At 34.1% G+C, this 14,511-nt stretch overlaps 2 protein-coding genes across 3 annotated transcripts in view; one reads left to right on the top strand and one right to left on the bottom strand.

Annotated features, from left to right (window-relative positions):
* Nucleotides 1-14,511, top strand: part of LOC129806103 (cadherin-87A) — a 167,575-nt gene that overhangs the window by 88,435 nt on the left and 64,629 nt on the right. The window lies entirely within an intron of this gene.
* On the bottom strand, nucleotides 6,125-12,959 carry LOC129806105 (ankyrin-1-like). The gene is made up of 5 exons (XM_055854460.1): nucleotides 12,521-12,959; nucleotides 8,782-9,061; nucleotides 7,071-7,731; nucleotides 6,859-7,011; nucleotides 6,125-6,795 (listed from the first exon to the last, which is right to left on the bottom strand). Exons 1-5 carry the CDS (start codon nucleotides 12,528-12,530, stop codon nucleotides 6,478-6,480), a joined length of 1,422 nt encoding a protein of 473 aa, XP_055710435.1. The 5' UTR covers nucleotides 12,531-12,959; the 3' UTR covers nucleotides 6,125-6,477.

The following is a 14,511-nucleotide window of genomic DNA, read 5'->3' as shown; positions in this document are numbered from 1 at the left end:
CTTTTTCTTATAATAAAAGAATTATCTCGGAATCTTAGTATAAAAATAAATAATTTCTAAACTTTTAAAAGTATAGATCTTTTCAATTCTGAGTATTTATGTTATGCTACTATAGCTTCACTATATATGCAATGCTGATTGATAAGTTTTTGTTTTTAATTAGATTTGAAATTTGAAACACGTTTTTTCGATAAAGTGAAAATTTTTGCAAAATGTTCCCCCAATACGTCCACTTCTTCCAATTGTTCACATTGTCAGTGTATATGTGTCTTGTGAGGCTCAAGTGACTTTTGCATTTAGGATACTTAACCCTCTTCAATTTTAACCGAATATATCTTAAAAATTCGATAATTTTTTGTAATATTGCTTCCCCAAAGAAATCCATGATTGCATTTCATAGTAAAAAGTTATAGTGTAAAAACTTCTGCTTCTGCAAGGTATTGGTAAAATTGGGCCGTATCAGACAAAACAGTTGCTTTTTGCTACCCAGTTTGCACTAGAACTGATAAAAAACATATCTTTCCCTATTGCGGTCCCTGCAAATATTTCATGTAGTAGTGAGGATTCTGAAGCAGGAAAGACATACTGAAAAAATATACCATTTGATGGTTCTAAAGCTCCATCCGTTAGTTATCATCCTAGCCTCGAATATTCTTTAATTCCGTTAAACGAATTTCCTCGATTGCATCCTTTTGTCGTATTTAGAGAAATACTCTCCTTAAAAAAGGAACTGGGATTGCTGAAGTTCATAGGGTTGCAAAGGTAACATTACTAAAAAAATTTTAGCAAAAGGTTCTATAGTTCTATATATTATATATAGTAGAGAATAAAATTGTGAAAATCAAGAAAGGTTCAGTGTCTCCGTCTATTTCCTGCTAAAAGGTTCTAAGTATAATTAATTAAAAATTTTTTTTTTTGAATTTATTGCTCAAAGTATTTAAATAACGGTATCATTTAGGACCTTGCGATCTTTAGAGGCTTTAATTCTTTTTTCAAGAAGAATATTACTCACATAAGAGACATTTCCCAAGATACAATCCTTTTTTTATGAGTTCGAAGGATCGTAAAAGATTTTTAAGGAAGATCTGGAAAATTGAAGGGAAATGAAGAGACAAAGATATGGTTTGTTCCAGGAAAATTTTCTTTGAGTTCTTCTTTAGAAATTATTCTTAGAAACACGACCAATATACGATTAACCGTTGTTGTATAAAAGAAGTTTTGAAAAAAAAAGCAGTACAATTCTTATACATATGTTTTGCTCTAGTGCTTTTCCTACATATTTTTGGGGTTGGTCCCGGAACAAAAGTTGTTACCTTTGCCAATACCTATTCGATGGTATAGGTTTCATTTGTGGGGAAAGGTTGGACCGTTTTGCTCAATGTCCTTTAGTATGTTGTAGCCGTTAATTAAACCTATTAAACAAAAAAATATTTAAGTCGATCAATAACCCCTAACCCGAGCTATACGGGGTCAAATTTCTAAAATTGACCGGCCTCTATCTCCGGTTCTAATTAACATTTTGATCTAAATTTTAGGTTTTTGGTTTCGTCTCGATAAGTACTTTCAGGTACACGTTTAAAAAGTTACCATAGGTTGCACTGCGATAGCTTCAAAGTTTGGACTAATTTAGAGTGTTGCAGTCTAGGCTATGAGGTTTCCAAAAAGTGGCGTGGGTTCGCTGTGGTTACAATAGAACCTGAGATATGAGGGGTCAAAGTTTACGAAATTCAAACTGCCATATCTCCGGTTCTATTTAACCGATTTTGACGAGTGAGGGTGCAAATTAAAGGTCTCGCGTCGAACATTTAAACTTCGTAGTATCAACGCTAGGGGCGCTACAGTCGTAAAACCAATTTTCATAACACATAACCTTAATTATCTCGACAAGTGTTTAACCGATCTTGATGATTAATTCCGCATAATTGTACAGGACATTTATATCTATACTTTGTCCGAACATTATGTTTTGTTCGGACAATGCGATCTGTCCAATTTTACCGTTTAATTGTGAAAAATTGACTTTTCCCATAATAACACTTTGAAACCACTAAGATGCTAATTTGACTGATTTTACTCGTGCAAGACACCTAAAATAGAGTTTTTAAATAAAAAGTATCACAAAATACAACAATTATTTGATATAGTTGAAGTTCATCAAATGAACACTTGGGGCGCTCTGAGTGAAAAAAACGAGTTGAAAGACAAACAATCTTGATTATCTCGGCTTCTGAGTAATCGATGAGATCAAGTTTTACGGCAAAATTATAGAGAACATTCTGGACTACATTTCACCCATATATCACTTTTCTGTCACTCCATCCAAATCCTTGATATTTTGGTTCAAATACAAAATTTGTATAATTTCACGAATTTGATTCAAGATAACTGAATGGCGTCCCTTAACCCTTTAACGACGAGACAGTTTTAGCTGACCGAAAATCAGCAATAAAAATTAAACCAATAAACAAAATCAGTAAAAGGTCTTACATCTAACCTTAGAAAAGCCGACAGAGTCTGATTTGGTGTATTTTTTGCCTCAAGGAACGATAGGGACAAAAATAGCTAAAAAAAAATTAAGTAATTTTCCTGACGATACCAATGACGGATAATTTTAACTCTAATGAAAAATATTATGTTTGAGTATTGTAGTTTCTTGTTCCAAAACGGTTTTGCTTAAAAAGAATTGGAAGTATAAAAATAATTAAAATCAATTTTCAATATGAGAATTTTAAAATTCGTCATTTTTTAACTTGAAAAATAGCTATATAGCAAATAGCTGTAGACTTGCAAAAAATATCGTACATTCCATTAACCTTCTACTTTACAATTACGTACAGACATAAGAAAAAAATAACTTTAGGTAGTCAGGAAAAATTATTTTCTTTATGGAACACCGGTGTTCCAATCGTCCTTAAAGGGTTAACTTCACCTCTAAATCGAATTTGCATACATTCCGAGTTAGCTAACGTTAAGAATCTCACCTACATAAGTCGGTTAGGATTATCTGTTCCTTTAGAGTTTCGCCCAGGTTGCCATTTGCGAAAGAACTTATCAACCTCTCTGAGAAATATTAGTTCACCCTTTCCGTAGGTCCATCCTGAGCGGTTAGTGGTCTCGTGGAGGGTTTTTCTGCCTCTACCGCAAAAGCAATCAATTATGGATGATGAAAGTTGTATGTTGAAATGTGAGGAAAAGATGGTAAAGGAGATGAATTGACTGGAAGCATCTTGAAGTAGGAGAAAAGTATTATTCCAAGAACACAATCCTATTTCGTGCAGACTCCAGCTTTTTTTTTTCCCTGATTGTGTACCATTAAATTCATGGGAATTTTCCTGTGTGCCAAGAGAGTTTTCCCTCCAACATGGGGAGGAAAGGGAACAATTGATGTCTGGGCAAATGGGCAGAGTGTGATGCTTTTTCACATGGCAAATAGTTACATGAAATGCTCTCGCAGTTTGTCGTGATTTAAAATGACATAACTAAAATGAATGGTGCAATAAAAGGGACAAAAAGTGTAGAGGGTAGGATGTGAAAAATACCCTTTTCCACCCATCACATTGCTCCAAGTCTTGTGCACAAGAATACTCTGGTCTGGACCCAAAAGCACACTTCAAGTGCCTTCAAAGCTCTCTATCTATTGGCATGGTTTTAAAAGCTCTAAATTGCATTGAGAAATTGAGAATTAATTAATTGAAAAAGAGATTCATTTTCAATTGAGCTGTAACGTCCAATGGATAAAATTTAATTATTTTCTCTATTGATTATTTTTCCTCGATATGGTAGTTAATACGATTCCATCGCAATAAAATTTCCTCATGCTCCATTTGCACATTTTCATTATTAATTTACTATATCTCTATTTTGAATGATTTAAGGTACATATTGATGAAATGTTTAAATGAACACCGCACTGAATATTGTAAATTAATATTGAATGGGGAAAAAATAATAAATTTTACCATCAAAGAGGTGGTAGAATATCAAAAATTAATCTGATATTTGCACAAAGGGTTTTTGTTAACCCTTTGTGGTTAGTTGAAAATAGTTATTATTGAATTTTGCTGAAAATATATTTAAAGACCTCAATAAATAATATTGCTTCATTACTGCATATAAACATTCTAGAGAGGTTCTTTCATAAAAAAGGAAAACAAAATAAAAAAAATATTAATTCAAAATTCAGATTCCAAAAACATTTTCTCAATGTACAATGACAGTGCCCACAGAGCTAGGAGAAATTTTTACCCGAGCTTTCTGAACCATTTTGCGAAAGCTTCGGAAACCATTTTTGAAAGCTTCGGTAAGCAAAAGAAATGGTTATCCATACTCACCACAAAATGTTAAAGAAAAGATGGCGCTGATGTCTGTGCTTTTTCGGAATGGAATTAATCAGCTGATGTCTCTGCCAATGCGGGGAGAATATAAACAAACAAAAACTAGTGGGAATTTGCAAGTATTCCTCACTATTTTTTCGATTTGCGGCTTTCATAAGTGTATTGGTATCGTTTACAAACTTTCAACCCTACCGAGAATCATGAAATTCCAAATAAGTTGTCTTGTCCTTTTTTTATTATTGTTCGAACCCAAACGGGTAGCTGGGACAGCTTATGTAATTGACCTAAATTTTCATTAGTATTCCAATTATACTCTCTTTCGGATCAAAGAATATCGATTTGGTTCTAAAAAGGTTTAATTAATAAATAAATAAAAAATCTGCAACCGCAAACACAGACAAACATAAAATGCCAATATGAATTTTCAATACTTTTATAAAATATTCTGCAATTTTTTTTTTAAATTTACACTGTCTTAGCGTCGATTTTAACCTTCGGAATGAATTGAAAGTTATGTTTTATATAAAATTTATATAAAATGTCAGACTACTTCCATGAAATTTAAGCAATAATCTGCATAAAATAAAACATCAAATTTTTAATCATGTTTTTCTTTTATTTTTTATTCTTATTAATTTACTTATTATCATTTGATTAGTATTAGTAAAGATATTGTGAATTATTTAAAAATATACCATAAAAAATAAAAATTACTATTATTTATTTATTTAATTTACATTTTTTATTCATTATTTATTTTATTTTATTATTTATTTTAAAATCTTTTCAACTTATTGAAAAATATCTACGGGATTTTTCGATTCTCGTAGAATTCTGATATTACCCTTTGAAATTTTTAAATATATTTTAAAGCTTATTAATAGAAAAAAGAATATTTTGTAATTATTACCTGACAAAATGCAAATATCAATTTGAGGATATAAAGAATAAAAATATAAATATTTAAATTAATTAATAAAATATTGGTTTATTGATTAAGTTTATTATTTGTCATCAAATAATAACAATCAATTAGAGCATTAACTTTAGAATCACGAAAATTGTAAACAATTTTGATATTACTAATATTTAATTTATAGCAAACTCAGCATATTTTATCATTTCTTTAAGAATTTTCTACCAATGAACAATTTTCGATGTACAGTAGAGTCTCGCTATAGTCCATATTTAGTTCCAGATTTGACACTCGGGTCGCACTATAGTCCATGTGTCATTTTTTAAAATCATCAACGACTTTTATTATTGAAATTGCTCGACGGCTTCCACATTCTTTGCGATTGTGATACTTGTCCTCGTTCTCCTCATTTTATGGATCACAATTATCACAACTACTCAATAAAGTTTGTCAAAAATATTAAAATAATTATGACAACATTGCATGTCGCATACTAAAAAGCATAACCTAACTTAAAATCAGTGTTTTGAAATCAACGGTCGATAAATTGTGGACTATAGAGCGATGGCTTATAGCGGGACTCTACTGTACTTAGATCTTCAATTTGGCGGTTTAATGATTTAAAAATAAACGGTCATTCATGCATTTTTCGCGAATAAAAATGTTCGGAGCACCAGGAGCTTTCGGAACGAAAAATGGTAATTCCTCAATAATTACCAAAAAATGGTCATAGCCGAGACACGAAGTGTAGAAAAATGGTTATCGCTCAGTTGTCTCTGTCTCGGCTATTTACACTTACCCCAGCTCTGTGGGAGCTCTGAAGGGTTAATAATACAAAAGGATTTACCAGACCATATAAAATGAAACCCAATGATTGATTGGAACATCAAAGTCCATCAATAAAAAAACTTTTATTTCATCAAATTCTTATAATTACAAATTTTTTTTCCATATATTGATTTTTATTTTATATTTTTATTCATCATACAAAAAAATTTTTTGGGGTAATTTTCCCATATTAAAAAAAAAGTCGCTTGTCGCATTGTACAAAGAGAATAAGTATCAATTCTAATTTATCACATTTCACACTACCGGATATCTCCTACGCTCCTCCGTGGCAAAGTCCGCGGAGAAAATGGCGATTTGGGCAGTGCAATGGTTGATGAGGAATCAGACAAATTGGTTGTGAGAAAAAAAAAAGTCGCAGAAAGCTACCTGGCGCAGCTTCTAGCTGGAGTGCTCATAGAGAAGGTACTTCTTGAGGACTCCTGGGATGAAGAGGGATGGCACATTTTCGGGCAGTGTCCTACCCAGGAGACGCCTGAAGAATGTTCTGCATTGAGCTTTGAGTGGTACTGGATTGGTTGCCACTTCCAGAAGTCGAGACTTCTGGTCATCCGTCAGGTAGTTGCTGCGTCGTATCATGCAGGGATCGAACTCTTCAGCAGCGGCCAGGAGATCGGTGAACACATCGGAATTGGCAGGAACATGTGCCAGGCAGTTGAGCAATCCATCTGGATCACGATACTGTGTCTTCAGGCACACCTTTGAGAAATATTTTGAGGTTAGATTTTGATTTTTGAGGTTATGATCGGAATTTTTACTCACTTTGGCGCCATATCGGAGGAGCAAATGCAGCTCTTCGGAGGTTGTGGTCTCATTGCTGGCCAGAAGTTCAGCAAGAGGCGGCCTTAGCGTCTGATTGCTGTCTGGTTCACTTTCCACTTTGATGTTAGGGTCTGCGCCATATGATAAGAGCATCTGTGCAAAAGTTATAGGTTAGGTTTGGTATCTTTCAATTATCCGTATTGGAAACTCACTTTAAGGATTTCAACTCTATGAGGAACGTTGTCAGCGCAAGCCACATGCAATGGCGATCCAATAACAGGGCTACTCCTCTTGACACTTGCTCCCTTCTCCAGCAAAAGACGCACCAAGGCCGGGTCGCCGCGCAAAATGGCCAGATCGAGAGGACTAGGCCTGTCAGGTTCTGGATATGGTGCCGGAGCATCAATCTTCGCCCCCTGTTTAATCAGTAAATTCACTAGGCCTATATTTCCGGAAAGGACAGCATAGTGAAGGACTGTCCGGTAGTCATTCCGGGCGTCAGACATTGCATTGACCTCAGCTCCAAAGTGGAGCAGCAGGAGGACCTGCTCGAGACCATTTGAGTGCCTTGCAGCACGCATCAGAGGCGTCATTCCGGATCTATCGCGAGTCTCAGTGTTAGCTCCATAGGTCAGGAGTAGTTCAATGGCCTCAGTATCTGAGACCAAGTTAATCTCAGCTCCGAAAAAGTAGCGTTTGCTGGGATCTGCCCCATGCTCCAGGAGCAACTGGGCGACATCATAATGCTTGTTGCGCAAGGCCAAACGGAGCGGTTCATCACAAAGAGTCGTACGGGGAAAGAGTTCATCAGTAGGCTCACGGTAGTCTACCTTGGCTCCTGCTTCCAGGAGGATTTGAGTTAGCTCGTAGTATCTAGAAAGAATGGATTTATTTCAGAGAGCTACTTCAAAATTCTTAAACTAGTTTTTCCTATTTGTTATCAAGGATAAACATAACCTTAAAAAAACTTAACCTAGAAAATTTTATATTGAGGAACATTTTCTGAGACGCAGAAGTTAAATATTCTTACTTAGACAATTATCTAAAAAACAGTTTAATTCTTTAATTTGTTGAAATCTCATTATCAGTACCATATTTCTACATAACCTCAATCCAAATTTTAACCTTCAAAGACATTTGAGAGAGAGAATATATTCCTTCTTTAAACCTTCTTAAGTTCACGTCAGAACTACAGTAGAGTCTCCTAAATTCGAACGCTCGGGGGGTATTTTTGACATTTCTCACCTCCCAAATTCGAACGATTTTTTCAAATCTAGCGAAATTTATGTAAGATTAAATTGTACTTTGAATCAAATTCTCGTACTTTCTCGCAAGTCTTAGTGGTAACATACTTCCTTTTCATTTTACACGATCATAATGTATGTAAACATTCAGGAAGAAGCACATAAATATGATTTTCATTCACCAAGAATACGAACTTTCTAGCATAACCTCACAATTAACATCTCGCATCCAAACGGTGTTCGAATTTGAGAGATTCAGATTTGAGAGACTCTACTGTATTCCAAAAGCTTTCGAATTAGATCTTTCAATCATCATTCAAACATTACAAAAAAAATCCGAATAGAAAACCTAACCTCAAAAATTATCCGCGCCAAATAGATAATTTCCTAGGAAATCTCATCCCTCCATGAATTATCTTTATCTATTTTCCTCAGACAAAGAACAGCAACTATAAATTGTAAATTGCCAACAGGATTCCAAACGAGCTACTATTTTATTATTGCTGCTCATAAAGCATATTTTCATAAACAATCAAAAATAATCACGTATTTCGGAGAGCAATAAAAGATGTGATTTCCAACTGTGGCAATATTTTTCATGTCCTATAAAATCAGCGAATGTCTCATTTAGGAGCCGAAGGGTTGGGGACTTTATGGGAATTGTGGGAGTTTGTCTCACCCATGCTCTGAGGCCAAATGGAGAGCACTGTAGCCACAGTCATCAGTCGCATTGATGTCTGCTCCGCGCACCAGCAGCAGATTCACAGCCGGCAGATTCTTCTGCCAGACGGCATAGTGAAGGGGACGTAGACCCTGGGTCACTGGCTCGTTGACTTTGGAGCCACAGGCCAGGAGAATCCGGATCTCATCCAGGGGTAGCATCCGGACGATGGCGTCCGCGAGAGCCCTCTGACGGGGATTCGCCACGCACTCCGTCGGCATATCCAAAGAAAAGCGATCTGTGAAAGTTTTTCATGAGAGGGAGAGTGTGAGAAAATTGCTTTCATCCAAGGGGCACCTTGTCTCAGCTGTGAAAATGGTATTCTGATGATATAATCAGACTGTGAATTAGAGGGTTCCACAAGTTACTGAAATATATGAAAATTTCAGGAAACTTTCTGCATGGCAATTTTAGTGTAAAATCTATCGATTTAACGAACTTTTCTTTACTAAAATATTAATTACGTATCTTTTCTCTTAATATAGGTCCTTAGGATTTTCTCACATTTTTTTCTTTGTTATAAATCGTTTTTCATTTCAAAAGTCAGAATTTGAGGATAAAGTACATTCACATGTACTTTATCCCGAACGTAAACATTCGGGAAGAAGCACATAAATATGATTTTCATTCACATAGAATACGAACTTTCTAACATAACCTCACAATTGAGATTTTGAATCCAAACGGCGGCGTTCGAATATGAGAGATTCAGATTTGAGAAACTCTACTGTATTTAGAAAACGAAAAATGTCTTGGCTGAGCGAATGGTGTATTGCACGAGATAATTGGTATTAGGTCATGGATCAAGTTATCAATTTTGTGAGATAACGCATATGAAATTAAACTACGGAAGATACTTAAAAGCCAATTATAAGCTCATTTATAGGACTTATATCTATTTTTATACCATAACTTGTGAAATTGAGATGATTTATTCCAATTTTGTTTACTGTGTGTCTCAGCTTTTTATGATATTTTCGGAGTTCGAATTTTCTTATCAATTTTATTTATTTATTAATATATATAAAACGTACAAAATAGGAATATTATTTGGCTTATTTGTTTACTTTTCTGCATTTTGTTTCTTTTTCTTCTTAATAATGCCAAAGATGAAGGAAAATTAAAATTGTGGAGAAGCAATTTGCAGAAAATTTGGAAATTCTAAAACGTGATATGTATCTATCGGTGCCGATTAAAATTCCGGAAAAACAAAATTTCGAATAGACAAAATCCTCGATATGTCCGGAATACCAAGAGCCGAAATCCCGAATAGATCGAAATTTCGAAAAAGTCAAAATTCCGAAAATACAAATTCTCGAAAATCCAAGGTACGAAATAAACGAGATGGTACGGAGTATAATGTCTAGAATAATTTCCTAAGAAACAGAAAGTTATTCTTCTAGGAAGCGCGGGTGCAGTCGTGGAAGTGATTATGACACTTTTAAAAATTCGGAATTTTTGTCTTTTTGGTATCTTGACTTTTAGGGTTTTGGCTTTTCGGGGTTTTGGCTTTTCGGAAATCTGACGTTCGAAATTTTGTCTTTGCGGGATTTCAATTTTGGGCATTTTGGCTTTTCGGGAACCTATTTTGTCGGGTTTTCGACTTTTCGAGATTTTGACAATCGGGATTTGGAGTCGTCGGGATTTTCGATTTTCGAGATTTTAGCTTTGCGGCAATTTAAATTTTCGGCATTTTGGCTTTTCCGAATTATGACTTTTCGAGACTTTGACTTTTTTAACTGAAACACATGTGCATATAATTTTCCGAGCGGGGAAATCAGTATTTGGAAATAAAGAAGACGTCTTTCTACTTTCGATGTCCACTTTATTCTCTCTTCTTTCTATTGATACATGATATTTATGATTGTTCTCTCTTCGATTTTCTTTGTCTTTAATCAGATATCTATTTTTAGAATTTTATGATCTTATGCTGATTTCGTTTTGTTTTGTTGGACATTTCTTTTCCAAATACAAAATTGTTCTTACTTATTATTTTCCCCAAATAATCAAATGTCAAGGATTTATGAGAAGTTCATTATAATTGATAGAAAATTATTTGCAATTATAGAAAATCTTGGCAGACCTCGCAATAGTTGATTATTAAAAACAAAATTGAGTGATTAACCACCATATTTGCTCATTAAGTTAAAATCATCCATTTGACAAATACTGCTTTCCCTTTGAGTTAAATCTTTTAAAAAAAACCTCTTATTGTTAATGTTTTTAAATGCTGTGTGAATGCGTGAATAAGAATAAATTAAATTTAGTTATTTAGACGTCTCGTTCATCCTTATAGGTACGTTAGAAAATATTTTTACAAAATAAAATATATTGTGGGCTAGGCATTATGTTCGGCGCACAATAACTTTTGCTTTGTAAATATGTTTTCGACATTCTAATGAGAGTGAGTGAGATCTAAATCTAGTCATCTCACTCATTCTCACAGGAAATTTTTCCAATCATGTTTACAAACAAAAGTTATTGTGCGTTGGGCATTGGTGTAACACACTATAACTTTCATGTTGTAAACACGTTTTTGAAATTGTCTAACAAAGTGAGGGATATGACTTGAGTTTTATTTCACTCTTACTGAAATTTCAAAAACATGTTTACAAAACAAAAGTTATTGTAGGCTGGTCATAATACTCAAAACACATTTACTTTTGTTCTGTAAACATATTTTTGGCATTTCAGTGATAGTTGATGAAATTTACATTTACCTCGCTCACTCTCATAGATAATTTTGAAAACATGTTTACAAACTAAGAGTTATTGTATGTTGGACATTACGATGTTGGACATTACATTATGAAACTGCCTAATTGAACGAGATGTAGTGCAAAAATAAAGTGCCATATTTACAAAACCAAATGCAGTGAGAGTGAATGAAACCAAGATTTAATCATATTGCTTACTGGTTTACAGGCTTCAAACTTAAGGCCTATCCACTTGGTTTAACTTCTCTTATATCTTATTAAGCAATATTTTTGAGAAAATAATACATTAGATTTTAAAAATCATTAAAATTGGTTTGTTATTTAGGATTTCAAGACCTTTGGGAACTAGGCTAATCTACCAGTGTAATGACCAGCGCACAATAATTTTTGTTTGTAAACATGTTTTCAAAATTTCCTGTGAGAGTGAGCGAGATGACTAGATCTAGATTTCATTCACTCTCATTGAAATGTCAAAAACATGTTCACTAAACAAAAGTTATTATGCGCTGGGCATTGTGGACAGTATCGTAAATATGTTTACAAAACAAAAGTTAATTAAGTCAATTATTCAATTATTAAGTCAATTAGTTAAGTAAGTCAATTATTCCCAAAGTTATAGGGGTTTCAAATCCTAAAAATCAAATACTGAGCATGTAAAATTTCAACTTAAAAACGCTTCCCTGTAAAGTTGGCCATTCGCGAGTTATTCGTTTTATATTTTGAGCAGTCGAAATATTCTATTTTTTTAAATGTATTTTTGTGTTTTAAAATTTTGTATTTCGAAATGAACGTCAAACTTATTTTAAAAATATTGACATTTATGACACCTCTGTCAGTTTATCATCGAACTGTCATGAAATGCATGAAAGCCTTTATGAAATTTTCAGTCCTAATTAAAGCCTAATGTACAGAGAAAATTGGCGTGAAAATTAATTTCCAATCATGTCTGAAATGATGTGCCACAAATAATATCCATTGACCTCGATTCATGCTGACTTGTCCAAAAGCGATGTGTTTTTCCGCGTGGCGTGAATTAAAATTTATTTTGAGAAAATTCACAACTTGAAATTTCCGCACAGCGCGTTCCCGTTTTTCTTCGTCTGCGGAAAAAAAAATTGCGCACTTGAGCTTTGAACTCAGACTTTCGGGGTGTATATATATTTCGCCAAATAGAACTTCGAACGTTTTTTTGCACTCGCACTTTCTTTAACAACAAAGACTTTTGCGACGTGGTTTTTCTCAGTAATTTTCTCCGCAGAAAATTTTTGAGGTTTTTCCGTAAGATCAATTCCAATGAAATCCAAAGGTGCTCTTTCAAACGCAATTCACGGACTTGCGTCTAGAACTGCGATACTTTTCGTACTAAATGAGCGGCATAAGACATCAAAAATAGCTTCGTGATCGGTTCTTTTCTTTTGCGATTTGTGAGATCATAGGGAAATTTTCTCAACGAAAACGTGAGACAAAATTTTAAAGTGAGTGAAGAAAGGCAAATGACAACAGAGGATGTCGCAGAGGAAGCCACACAATTGGCGCAATATTTATTTTGACTTATGATGCTCATAATGAAGATGTTTTCAAATCTAAAAATAATTTTCCGTTATGCTTTAATTAATTGTACTTACAATTTATGTTAATTAATTGGAACTTTGTCCACTTGGACGATTTCAAAGTCTCTTAGTTTCTTCTTTAAACTGATCTCTAATGTTCTGTGCAATTTACTAAAAGATCTCTTGAACACTTTCTATTATCACTTCAATTTCAAAAAAAATAAATCAGTTAAAAAATCTCTTCACAGTCAAGTAATTCTGTTGTAAAATTGCAGAGACAGCCACTAAAAGTCTTCATATGGAAAGTCTTTTAAAGAAATTGCTTGATTTTCTTCACTTAAAAAAAATTCACAGAGACAAAGAGGATAACTACACTTCATATGGGATATATGAAGCACTTTATCTCCTCTATAAGATTATTCTTCCCAAGAGAGATGTTTTCACCAGTAAGTTCGTCAATTAACTGAGAGCTCCAAATGGCGCACTCTAAAGTATAACATTTATGTGGAAAAACAGCCTGTGATCTATCTGTCTCACTCGATCACTCTGTGAAAATTTTCCCCCATATTTGAGCCAAGAACCTTTCTATGTGAGCTCTTTTCTTGTCTCCTGCGCTTGTGGTTAATGATGGGATAATTGTTTACGATTTATGACATGTGACTTTTATTTAATTTTTACGATCACGTTTGCGAAATTAATATATTACGACAGAACTAATAAAAGATCGGATATTGCAAGCCATTTAACTAAATCACTGGGACTTTGTTTTTCCATAAACACTGATGATTAGGAGGAAGTGAGGCACCTTTGGAATGGGGTACCTTTGAAATTAGCCTTTTTAATCTCTATCCTCTGAAGATCGGAAGTTCGTATCTCTTACCGTTTCGCCTCTAAATAAGTAACAAATTTACTGACAGAAAAAAAATATATGAAAAAGATTGGTCATTTACGGATTACTTAACCGATTCATTACCGATTGCGACCAATGCAATCGGATTGGAAATTTTAAGACCTTTCCAAAAAATCTAAATTTAACCAAATCGGTTGAAAAATAGACCTTGTAAAGTAGTGAAAACTTTTTCATTCAAAAATTCAAGATGGCAATTTTTTATATCACAGGTGTGTTTGACGGTGGCAGCCAAAAACCCGAAAGCCTAAATTCCGAAAGCCAAAATCCCGAAAAGGCCTAAATCCCGAAAGCCAAAATCCCGAATGTTCAAAATCCTGAAAGGGATGAAATTTTGTAGAGGAAAATATTTAGAATAATTTCCCAAGACACAGAAAATTTCCCTTTGCCTCCAGCAAGCGCAGGTGCAATCGTGGGAGCAGCTATGACACTTTTAAGAATTCGGGATTTTGGCTTTCGGGATTTTGGCGTTCGGGATTTTGGCTTTTAAGATCTTGACCAGGACCCATGTTTG

The sequence above is a fragment of the Phlebotomus papatasi genome, chromosome 3 (genome assembly GCF_024763615.1).
Source record: "Phlebotomus papatasi isolate M1 chromosome 3, Ppap_2.1, whole genome shotgun sequence".
NCBI classification, from domain to species: domain Eukaryota; kingdom Metazoa; phylum Arthropoda; class Insecta; order Diptera; family Psychodidae; genus Phlebotomus; species Phlebotomus papatasi.
Note: the sequence above shows the minus strand (reverse complement) of the source record. Positions and strands in the feature narration are given on the sequence as shown.